Source organism: Erythrolamprus reginae, chromosome 3 (assembly GCF_031021105.1).
Source record: "Erythrolamprus reginae isolate rEryReg1 chromosome 3, rEryReg1.hap1, whole genome shotgun sequence".
Taxonomy (NCBI): domain Eukaryota; kingdom Metazoa; phylum Chordata; class Lepidosauria; order Squamata; family Dipsadidae; genus Erythrolamprus; species Erythrolamprus reginae.
This window is the reverse complement of record NC_091952.1, coordinates 34,930,608-34,943,462: the sequence shown is the minus strand read 5'-3', so window position 1 is coordinate 34,943,462 and position 12,855 is coordinate 34,930,608. Positions and strand designations below refer to the sequence as shown.

Genomic DNA, 12,855 nt, shown 5'->3' with positions numbered 1-12,855 from the left:
ATGATGGTGAAAGAGTGCGAAAGGGATGGGACATACCTAAAACAGCCTAAAATACTCCTATCGTGCCAGATTCATCTACCTACTGCTCCACTGGGGGGGGGGGGGGATGAATTATTGACACAAGGGATTGGAACCATTTCAAAATTGCTTGTAGTTGGTGTCAGCTTAAGATAAAAATACTTCAACTCCAGTTAAGAACATAGGGCATCTTCGAAGGTGAAGGCAACACCAAGGGGACAGAGCAGAATAATGACATCGCCAGGGGATTTCATGCCATAAATGAAGCCCTTGACTTGCAACCATTCATTTTCCAATTTACAACAGCACTTAAAAAGGACTTATGACCAATTTTCACCTTTACAACTGTTGCAGAATCCCCTTGGCCATGTAACCCAAATTAAGATGCTTGGCAACTGGCATGTACTTATTACTGTTGCACTATCCCAGGGTCATGTGATGACTATCTGTAACCTTCCCAACCTGCTTCCAACAAGCAAAGTCAATTGGGGAAGCCAGATTCACTTAATGTCTGAATGTTTCCCTTAACAACTGTGGCAAGAAAGATCACCTTGAGGTTCGACTACTGCAACGCTCTCTACATGGGGCTACCTTTGAAAAGTATTCGGAAACTTCAGATCGTGCAGAATGCGGCTGCGAGAGCAATCATGGGCATTCCCAGATTGGCCCATGTTTCATCATCACTCCGCAGCCTGCACTGGCTGCCGATCAGTTTCCGGTCATAATTCAAAGTGTTGGTTATGACCTATAATGCCGTACATGGCATCAGACCAGAATACCTCCGGGACTGTCTGCTGCCGCACGAATCCCAGTGACCGATTAGGTCCCACAGAGTTGGCCTTCTCCAGGTCTCGTCAACGAAACTATGCCGTCTGGCAGGACCCAAGGGAAGAGCCTTCTCGGCCCTCTGGAATCAGCTCCCCCCGGGAGATTAGGACTGCCCCCACCCTCCTTGCCTTTCGCAAATTTCTTAAAACTCATCTATATCGCCAGGCATGGAGGAATTGATATATCCTTAGCTGCCTTTGACTTTATGGTGTGTTTGGGCTGTATGACTGTTTTAATAGGGGTTTTTAAAGACTGTTTTAACATTGGATTTGTATATGATGTTTTATTGTTGTGAGCTGCTCCGAGTCATCATCATCATCATTATTATTATTATTATTATTATTATTATTATTATTATTATTATAAAATGGAGTAAAACTCAAACTGTCTTGCATAGCAACAGAATCTTTGGGCTCAATTGTGGTTGTAAGTCGAAGATTAACTCGTTAGATTCAAGTTAGGAAAGGTCCTTAACTTATGTTGAGATAAGAAATAAAAACGAAGAGGGAGAATCCTAATGTATCGATTCTTCTTCCACAGCATCTATTAGAAAGGCAACCATGCCAATGTGCATACAGTTAGTCCTCAACTTACAACAGTTCATTTAGTGACCGTTTGAAGTTACAATGATACTGAAAAAAATGACTTATGACAATTTTTCACAGCTATCTCCATGATCTTGTGATCAAAATTCAAACTCTTGATAACCGACTCACATTTATAATGGTTGCAGTGTCCTGGAGTTATGTGACAAGCAAAGTCAATGGGGAAACCAGATTCACTTTTAACAACCGTATTGCTAACTTGACCATTGCAATGATTAATTTAACAACGGTGGCAAGAAATGAGGCAAAACTCACTTTACAAATGACTCACTTAGCGATATAAATTTCGGTCATAGGTCGAGGATTAGGCAGCTAACCCAACAAGATATTCTCTAGGTTTAAATTCCAATAGATAAGAGATGAACAAATCAGAGCTCTTCATTCACTGATGTCAATTCAGTGGTGACCTGAATATAAATTATAGAATAATGATCCAAATCAATTAGGCAATAAATGGGGAACTGAAACAATAATGCTACCAGGCAGCTCTCAACACCTCTAGCTGTGTTTTCCTGTGTGTACAAATCTAATGCTATGAATCCAAGTCTCACTTAATTTCTCAACTTCTAATTGTTACATATCAGTCAACTATGAAGCATCAGCTTACCAAATTTATGAACAGGAACAAGGAAAACACAAAGCTGGCATTTCTAAATATTGCTCATCTCAACAAAGTTTTGGAATTCTGTCCTAAGGAGCTACTTTAGTGTTAAAATTCTATTCGGAAGATGAAGTTTTAAGAGTCTTGGTCTTAGTACTGACATATATTGACCCATCAGTTTTGAAATGTAATCTTGATGGCTTTTTAAACTCCCCTCTCTCAAAATTCCTCTGAAAGTGTTACTCCCCTTCACATACAGGCTAGATCCACACATTACATAAAACAGTTTGGTTTGAGCTTAGACTGTTGTGTAAATTGATTGATTGATTGATTGATTGATTGATTGATTGGATTTGTATGCCGCCCCTCTCCGAGGACTTGGGACAGCTCACAACATAGCAAACAATATATAATGTACAAATCGAAAAATCCAATTAATTTTACTAGAAAAACTTTAAAACTCTACTAACATTTATAATCATTCATTCCCATTCACATCGCAAGTTGACTTGATCGTAAATCAAGTCAACTGCAGTTTATTCTGAAAAACATGATTAAACATTTTAAGGGGTCCTGCTTTGGCTATCTTCTCACACTAGGGTTGGCCAGCATTTCTCCAGGAGATGTTTTCTGAATCAATGTTCATTATACTCCAACTGAGGAATGCTCGCTTCCCCCTGTGAAACATACAACATTTGTCCTCTTTGTAGAACCAAGCAAATAGGTTTTTATTCTCTCGTGTCTTTGGATATATTACACGTCATTTTAGTAAGTAATAAAAATGGTTGCAAACAGTAGAGGAATAAAATATGGACCAATCCCACCAGAACAAAAGGCAAGAAAAATGTACTGAACAATTACCACAAGTTGCAAGCTTAAGAAATGGAAATTAAAAACATATCTAAAAAAATCTTTGCAATCTTTCTTCCCCCTTCCCAGAACCCCACTGAGAAATTAAATAGTTTGGCACACAAAAGCAACTGCAATTCAGTGATATATCAACCATCAGAACCTTAGTTGAAATAAGATTTAGGGATGGATTAACTTCAGGGCCGAATACACAGAGACAAGGGGCAATGTTTAAGTTTTGTCTTTAAAGAATACTGCAAAAGACTGACAATGGCTGAAAATGCACGATTGGTTTCTGCACAAAGTTTGGTCATCTTGTGGAATGTCACCAAGTCAGTTTCTGAGCTTAGAGAAATCACAGCACAGCTGGCACTTAGCCCAAAAAATAAGAAAACAAATAAATGTTGCAAAAGAACTTGGATCAATGACCATCTTCACTGTTTTTGGAAAAGAATGGCACCAAAATTATAGAGCTCAAACTGATGACATTTCAATCACAATCCAATTTACCTGTTGTGGCTGCTATAACACTAATTGAAAAGTGATCACTTGAATGAGTAATTGAAGTGTCGGTATATTTTCCATTACATTTTATGAGTGTCAAGTTGTCACAAGCTCTATTAATCATGCCAACAAATATATAGCAGAGGATTCATAACCTACAGACAATTTTTACACTTAAATAAAAAAGACTGCAAAAACAACTTAAAACAGGGCGATTTATCTGCATTTCTTTAAAATTAATACTGATTAATTGATAGAGGACCATTTTTTTCATTTGCACAAAAAGAATGTAAGACCTTTACAACAGTAAAATTGAGATTTTGCAGTACTGATTATAGAACAAGTATGATCATAAATAAGGTACAAACCTAGAAAAGTAATTGTATACCAATGAATGTTCCCTACACAATGCACTACTCCATCTGAGAGAAGCTAAAGAAAAAAATCCATCTGTGTATGGCATATAAGTAGTTGATCCAATACTATAATACTGTAAGGTCAGCACCAAAAAGCCACTAACACCATTATATTAAAACATATAGGAGCTATTCAAAAATTGCAGCAAGAACCAATTAACAAACTGATCACATGCCATTTATATACGGAGGAAAATACTGGCACATTTAATTTCTTTATTCAGTTCTAGTATTAAATAAAGATTTCTTTGAATTACAACTTTCTAAGCTTTCATAAGATATTTTGCATGTTAAAAATTACTTCTATCTTCCACATTCACAAATAGTTTGCTTCTTATCCCTTATCCCATAGCCATCTGAAGTCAATTAATGCTGGCTAATAAGTTTCCAACATAACTAGTAAAGGTAAGCAAATAGCTAGTAAGCTTCCTGCCATTTTGAATTTGCTGTTTTGTCATTTTACCTGAATTTCAGCTTTTTATACTACTGCTCTTCTACCTTATGCCACATCTACGTGCTGGTGTAAATTCAAGAGAAAGTAACACAAGTTAACACAAACCATACCTGCAAACGTCTGTGTCTCCAGAAGATAGGACTGGCTGCAAGATGATTTGGGGTCTAGGAAATCGAGTTCTAACAAATCCATATCGACCATGCTTTCCAAATTTATCCATTTTCTTCATTGATAGACCTGATAATTTGCTGCCGCCAAGAAGGGCACCTCTGAATTCATCTGTGTACTCAAAGTACAGTATCCAGGAACAGAAGAACCTACACTGAGAAGTTTGGATTGTTCGGCAAGAGACAGCCCTGAACACAACGCACCTCCCACTCATTCCTCAGGAATGCTGCTAATTGGGTAGTAGATCCTCCTCCTTTGCTCTTACCCTGATATACACCCAGTGAGAAGAGAGAGATAAAATCTAGGCAACATACCCATGACTTCAAGTATGCAGGCAGGCACTCATTCAAGAATTGCCGTCAACTGTCTTGTGCTTGAAATGCAAAGGATACCTGTCTTGTATGTGAAACTGAAGGTGGAAAGACGGGACCTGTTCTGGTGTCAGGCCAGGTAGTTTGGATCCAGAGTGTCTGCTTGCTCCATGCTTATCTCTTTATGATTAGACATAAAACCAGAAATACCTGCCCAACCCAGACTGTAGTTGGAATAATGATCATGAAATGCCATGGCAAAAGTTGGCAGACAGTTAAGTTTTGGTCTTTCCGTGGAAGGGAAGGCTATAAATAATCCTATTTTTAGTTTCTCTTAGAAACATGTAGAAACTTACTTCCTCGAAATGGAACAGGTAGTCCTTAACCTGTGACCATAACTGAGCCCAAAATTTCTATTGTTAAGTGAGAATTTGTTAAGTGAGTTTTGTCCCATTTTACGACATTTCTTGCCATAGCTGTTAGTCACTGCAGTCAACAAGTTAGCAACCCAGTTGTGAAGTGAATCTGGCTTCCCCCCATTATCAGAAGGTCACAAAAGGTGACCACATGACCTTGGGACAAAGCGACGGTCATAAATATGAACCAACTGCCAAGCATCTGAATTTTGATCACAAGGACTACCTGTAAATCAGACCAAAAAGCTTGCTGTTGTTTTAAAGAATATTTGCAAAGTTCCTCCATTCGGTCAGCTGGCCTGCACTACCATAGTCTTAACTGCAGAGAAATATTAATCCTGATTTCTGGTGGTAGAAAGGGCAATGATTCTAGTGATGCCCAAGTATTTCCAGAGAAATCATTGATGGAAGTTAATCCTGAGAAACAATGTAGATAGAATTGAATGTTGCAATTTAAGTCGTCCACAACTTCTTATAAGAACATTGGAGAAGTGCCCAAACCAATATTATTAACCAGGTATGATGGTTAGGTTACTTATGTGTTAGAGGTGATGCATTCTCAACACAATAGGCAGCTAAGGAAGATCAAATGACACATGGTAGTAAAGTTGAAGTTATTTTTTAGTACTACCAAGAACAAGATTTAGTATGAAACATCTAATTTACCTAATCTGGATATTCTTAAAGTATGTATGTATGTATGTATGTATGTATGTATGTATGTATGTATGTATTGATGGATTGATTGGATTTGTATGCCGCCCCTCTCCGTAGATTCGGGGCGGCTAACAACAATGAAAAATACCATGTAACAATCCAATCCAATACTAAAATAACTAAAAAAAACCTTATTATAAAAACCAAACATACATACAGACATACCATGCGTAAATTGTAAAGGCCTATGGGGAAAGAATATATCAGTTCCCCCATGCCTGACGGCAGAGGTGGGTTTTAAGAAGTTTACGAAAGGCGAGGAGGGTGGGGGCAATTCTAATCTCTTGGGGGAGTTGGTTCCAAAGGGCCGGGGCCGCCACAGAGAAGGCTCTTCCCCTGGGTCCCACCAAACAACATTGTTTAGTTGACGGGACCCAGAGAAGGCTCATTCTGTGGGACCTAACTGGTCGCTGGGATTCATGCAGCAGAAGGCGGTCCCTGAGATAATCTGGTCCGGTGCCATGAAGGGCTTTATAGGTCATAACCAACACTTTGAATTGTGACCGGAAACTGATCGGCAACCAGTGCAGACTGCGGAGTGTTGGTGTAACATGGGCATACCTAGGGACAGATAGAAATGTCCTTGGGAGGCAAAACCCACAGCCACACTCCGTCTTATCAGGGTTGAGTTTGAGTCTGTTGACACCCCATCCACTTCTGAGAATGCTACAGTTTGAAGTGTCCATATCTAGAACACATTAAAGAGGAAAGACACTGAATTAAAGTACTATTTTTCAGGACAGGCTGTTATTTATAAGAATTAACTGAATAATAATCAGTTCACACAGTCATCATTTGATAATTATTGATTAGAGCACCAAGTGCCGCACTGAAAAGTATAATATCTAATGTCAGCTGAAATATAGTCTTATCAGTAGAGCCAGTTCTACGGAGAATATCTGGCATTTAGTAGGCTCAGGATTATCATCCTCTCCTAGTATGCTTTCTGCCAAGAAGACACAAACCTTTCCACAGTTCAGTGATGAATCAAAAAGTAGGTAATCTTGTCCTTTTTCTATGGAGATTCTCAGTCAACCAGGTCATGGTCGGAAGAGATGAAGAAACATCTTGGACGAGAAGCGAAACATCTTCAAAGAAAAGTCGGAAAAGTCCAGTTGCCTCTTAAAAGAGTATCTTGTCCCCTTTTAATTTCCACGTTTCAAACGCAGTCGTCTGTGTGTGCACACACGCACATACACACACACAAACACACACACATTTTAGCCCTTGTCTATTCAATGCAGGATGAAAGTCTCTTCCACATGTTTCCAATCAATATGGTCCTGAGTTGTTTTTTTTTGCCAAATGGGCCTGCAATACTTGCTGAGGTCATTGATCCATCTTGTTTTAGGTCTCTTTTGCAGATGCTTTTTATCAAGTGGGATGCATTCTATGACATAGAAACATAGAAGACTGACGGCAGAAAAAGACCTCAAGGTCCATCTAGTCTGCCCTTATACTATTTCCTGTATTTTATCTTACAATGGATATATGTTTATCCCAGGCATGTTTAAATTCAGTTACTGTGGATTTACCAACCACGTCTGCTGGAAGTTTGTTCCAAGGATCTACTACTCTTTCAGTAAAATAATATTTTCTCATGCTGCTTTTGATCTTTCCCCCAACTAACTTCAGATTGTATCCCCTTGTTCCGACTGCTTTAGTCCACTTGACATGGACCAGTCAATTTCCATTTCCTTTCTTTTACTCTCTTGATGATATTGGATACTTTCATTTGTTCTCTAAACCACATGCAGGTCTGTCTATGTGTATGTCTACGCCATCTGTATCTGTATGTCAACATCAATATTGATATCAATCGATAAGCAGTAATTGCTCTGTAGAATAGGTACGTACATTGACATCAGTGAAAAGCAATTGCATTATGGGGAATTCACAATTTTGACTTGTAATAGCCCATTAACACACGCAATCTATGACTGATGAAACTGGCAAGCATACATAGAAACCCATCAAGAGTTTAATTATCATTTGGTTAAAAACAGTTCTAATTACTTTAAACCAATCCAAATCCTAAGGCTGTCTGGAATTCCACCAAATTCAGACTTTACCAGGAGATGCATGCAAATGGGTGGCAACATTGCTGTCATAAATTGGCATCCATCCATCTAATATTCTTGGAATATTGGAAATGACCTGAAAATCTCTTGCACAAGGACATGGCACTTTTGGCCTATGGCCATAGTCTTCAATGCAGGATCTAACATTAAATATGCAATACAAACAAACTTTCATGCTAACATGCATAGGAAAATCACAATAAATTAAACAACGTGCTAATATAATTTAGGAAAGAGGTTTTTCAAAACAACACCATCTCTCTCGCTTTTGAATGGCACAATCTCTATCCTGCGCCTTACCCATCTCTTCTCCTCCCCCATAAACTGAGTGTCAAACTTGTTTTTCTTGATTCCTCCCCCCACCCATCACCCCAAATTAGCAGACAACTACGATGATCAACTTCCCTCAGCCAACCAGATTCTTTCAAATAAGGATGCACACTGCTTTGGATTTGAAGCCAAAAGTGCCTGTTGGCACCTCTTTATGCAATTGTTTCTTAGATGCAGAGAGCAGCTGCGTAACCTCAGAAAATTCACATTTGAGTTAGAGCTACTGAGAAGGCATTGTGTTGCACCCTATTGGCATCTCCTTAGCTCAAATGTATATGAATGAACATAAACACAGTGCAACTGAAATTCAGCAGATAACAGGATAAGAGGTAGAAGGGACCTTGGAAATCTTCTAGTTTCCAGAAAGAAGTCACACATTATATGTTCTTCAATAGAAAAATAAATTATAGGATAGCTAATATTATTATCAGATGGACTCAGAAATAGTTGAGTGACTGCAGAGAAGGTAGCACATTAATGGCTCCACTTCAACTTAAAGCTATTTGTACAAACTATCGGGAATCCTAACCCTTTAGTACGAGTAAGAACAAGAAAGTATGATCAATTTTGATCCATGTCTGAAATAATAATAATAATAATAATAATAATAATAATAATAATAATAATAATAATTTAGATTTGTATGCCGTCCCTCTCCGCAGACTGGGGGCGGCTCATAAAGGAAAGAAAATAGTCTTGATAGAACGTAAGTTTAACTAATGCAATTCTTCCTAATCAAAACAAATTTAGATATATTTTTTTCTATTTAGAAATATCTGCTGTTATACTTTTTCAATTTTGTAAATAATTCTTAAATTCGTAAATAACTATTTTTTTGTAAAGTCCTAAATAGTTTATCTTCGGTATAGCGGTATTGATGATTGTTTATTTTTATTCTAGATTTATTTATTTATTTGTTTGTTTGTTTGTTTATTTATTTTATTTGATTTGATTTGTATGCCGTCCTTCTCTGAGGACTCAGGGCAGCTCACAACATATCAAGGAACATAACAATATATGCATTGTTTTTCTTCTGTCAAATTGCATGACAGCATTTAAGATTTTGCTTATCCAATAGCCTGACATAAAATCATATTGTTATATATAATTCATAAACAATATGAAAGAGTCTAGAGGTTGAATGACTCTAAGTACAATGTCACGAGGGAATACTGCACTCAGCTGTACCAACTCCATGATTCTGTGAAGAGAACAGAATCAACCTGGAATAGAGCAATGAATCAGCAATGTCAAAGTGAAAACCTTCCCAAGGAACTAGCCAAATCAAAGCAACCTGTGATCCTCACACATCATTGTTCAGATACTGAAAATGATAGCCAGCAGGTGACGTAACCTTCAGCCTGAGCCTTGCAAATTGGTTTCTCATAGGCTGACAAGAACATGGGTCAGCACATGGAGTCTCCTCTAGTGTGCATCTTTCAAGTAAAGTGAGTCATACTCATCCTAATATGACTTATTCCAGTGATTACTATCTGTTTGCAATGAAGGAGTAATACACTTTTTGACTGGACCACATCTGATATTGGCAGATATAATTAGTGGAGAATATGGGCACATGATCATTTTCTGCTGCTTTCTAGGATATGTATTCCAACTTTTTAATAATGGCAATTACTTAGGACATTTTTTTAACACTCTTTCTGTAACAGATTTTTTTTTTTTTTTTTGCAAAAAGAACAAAGAAATGAACAGAATCCCAGAATATTAACAACAGAAAGAGACCAATGAAGAAAGTGAGATTTATTGATTTATTGATTTGGTTGAATTTCTAGGCCACCCTTCTCCTCAGACTCAGGGCAGCTTACAATAATAAGAATAAAATTCAATACCATATAACGAGTGAAACCCAACTTAACACTAATAATTAAAAGCCCAATAGTATTATAGTATACACTCCAAGACCAGGGAAGTCTTAATACCACTCTACTACACCCTGGTCAGACCACACCTGGAGTACTGTGTTCAGTTCTGGTCACCACACTTCAAAAAAGACATTGAAACTCTGGAGAAGGTGCAGAAAAGAGCAACCAGGGGTCTAGAAACCAAGACTTACGAAGAGAGACTGCGGGAACTGGGCATGGATAGCCTAGAGAAAAGGAGGGCCAGAGCGGACATGATAGTAGTCTACAGGTATACGAGGGGTTGCCACAGAGAGGAGGGGGTCACTTTATTCTCCAGGGCACCGGAGGGCCGGACGAGGAAAAACGGCTGGAAGCTGACCAAGGAGAGATTCAACCTGGAAATAAGGAAGAACTTCCTGACGGTCAGAACGATCAACCAGTGGAACAACCTACCAGCGGACTTTGTGAACTCCAATACTCTGGACATTTTTAAGAGGAAATTGGACTGCCATTTGGCTAGGATGCTATAGGGTTCCTGCTTAGGCAGGGGGTTGGACTTGATGACCCGCATGGTCCCTTCCAACTCTAACAATAAATTAATTAATAAATTAAGAAAGCATGCATTCAACAATTGTCACAATCACAGCTACGACAGGACCAAGATGTTAAGCTCAACGGCCCCAAGTTTTCTGATAAAGGTAAGTATTTAAGACCTTGTGAAAGGCAAGAAGGGTGAGGGCGGTATGGATCTCTGAAGGGAGTTGGTTCCAGAGGGTTGTGGTACTCACAGAGAAGGCTCTCCCACCCTTAGGCTCCACCAGCCAGCATTGCATAGCTGACAGGACCTGAAGAAGGCCAACTCTGTGGGACCTAACCAGCCGTGGGATACATGAGGCAGAAGATGATGATGGGGATGACAATATTTTCCAGATGCAAGGTAATTAATTCATGAAAGATCATCAGACAGCTTTATTGGCAAGCTAGGGACGTAAGCAGAGGTGGATTTTATCAGGTTCTGCTCAGTTCTGGAAAACCAGTAGCAGAAATTTTGAGTAGTTCAGAGAACTGGTAAATACTACCTCTGACTGTCCCCGCCCTCCATCTATTCGCTGCTTCCTGAGTCACAGACGGAAATGGGGATTTTGCAGTATCTTTCCCCTGGAGTGGGGTTGGAATGAAGATTTTACAATATCCTTCCCCTGCCAACCCCGCCAAGTCACCCCCACAGAACCAGCAGCAAAAACATTTGAAATCCACCACTGGATGTAAAAGTGATGTAAAAGTTTAAATAAGAATAATGTGACAATTTATTGAGTCTGCGTTTCTGCACAGCCCAGAGAGGCTTTTGTTGTGGTTCAGCCTGAGGCAGATCAAAGACCAGCTGCGTCTCTGCTGGCTCCATGCCCGGAGGAGGATGACAGCGAAGAGGAGGGGGCTGGGCAGTCGGACAGGGGAGAGTATAGTCAGGAATGTGACGAGGAAGAACAGCATGGGAGCCCCGGGGAGGGGCTCTCCCCAGCCAATAGCTTGGAGTCTTTGGAGTCATTAGGTGACGAAGCACAAGCTGTCATTAACATGCGGCAGAGACGTCTAGATCAAAGGAAGGATCAATTGAAGAAATATTATCAGCATTGAATAAGGAACACCAGGGCTTGGGTGTGGTCCTCATTAGCAGGGAAGGGTTTATAAGGCAGGCAAACCCTTGAAGCCATGTGGAGTGTTATCAGTTTGGAGTTGCTGTAACCTGCATTGTTTTCTCGGCGTTTCTGTTCCTGGCTCGTGGCCCAGCAGTCTTGAAGACCCGTGGGAGGTGTATGTCTGTTATCTACAGCCTCGTCTTGGCAGCAAGAATCCTATATTGATGCATGGACAATTGTCTTCGTGTATATATTTGGAGTTCCAGTGTTTTCCTGCTTTGTAAGGACATTTTCTGTTAGCTTTGTTTCTCTTTAACATTATAAAACTGTATTTGAATTCTACCGGTGTGTCTGGCTTATCTTTTGGGGTTGGTCATAGCTTCCGGAGTGACCCAGACAGAACAGCTTTAAATTCTTGTAGTAGGTCCAAACTTCAGATTGTAAGGTTTCCTCTAAGAAACAGCACCAATGTCGAAAAGAACATTTGAATGGCCAAGAGTATTAAAAATACACAGATTTCTTTCAAAAGGTAACTCATGTTTAAAATAAAAAGCACAAGGCAAAATTTATTTCCCCATAGTCTTGGACATCTAGAGCAGGGGTCCCCAACACTGGTCTATGACATGCAAGAAATGAAGCCCCATCCATGGGATGAAGGCAGCACACAAAGCCTTCCCCTCTCTGGTCTGTTGAAAAACCTCTCTCCGTGGAATCAGTCCCTGATACCCAAAAGGTTGGAAGTTGCTGATCTAGACAAAACCGAACAGTCTATTTTCATAACAAAAGGTAGATGGAGGAGGAGGACTAAGATATAAAAATATTTTAATGATAGAGAGGTCTGTTCTGTATTAGACTTCCACTTGAATGGAACTGCTTTCTTAGGCTTGTTTTGTGTGTGTGTGTATCTATGTGCCTTTGAGTTAGTCTTGACTCCAGGTGAGTGCCTACCTGAACTACTCTAGTTACTGTAGTTTTCTTGGCAAGATTTTCAGAAAGGGCTTGCCTTTGTCTTCTTTCTGGGGCTGAGAGTGTGTGACTAGCCCAAGAACACCCATAGA

General features: G+C 39.4%; 1 protein-coding gene across 16 annotated transcripts in view; it reads right to left on the bottom strand.

Annotated features, from left to right (window-relative positions):
* Window positions 1–12,855, bottom strand: part of ARHGAP40 (Rho GTPase activating protein 40) — an 82,216-nt gene that overhangs the window by 46,263 nt on the left and 23,098 nt on the right. The window contains exon 1 of one of the 16 annotated variants that reach the window (XM_070744763.1): window positions 4,386–4,504. The exons of 14 other annotated variants lie outside the window; for them this stretch is intronic. In XM_070744763.1, the coding sequence (XP_070600864.1) occupies window positions 4,386–4,504 (119 nt within the window). Of the gene's footprint in view, window positions 1–4,385; window positions 4,505–12,855 lie in introns of those variants that run through there. One more of the 16 variants, XM_070744764.1, reaches the window with a different exon arrangement.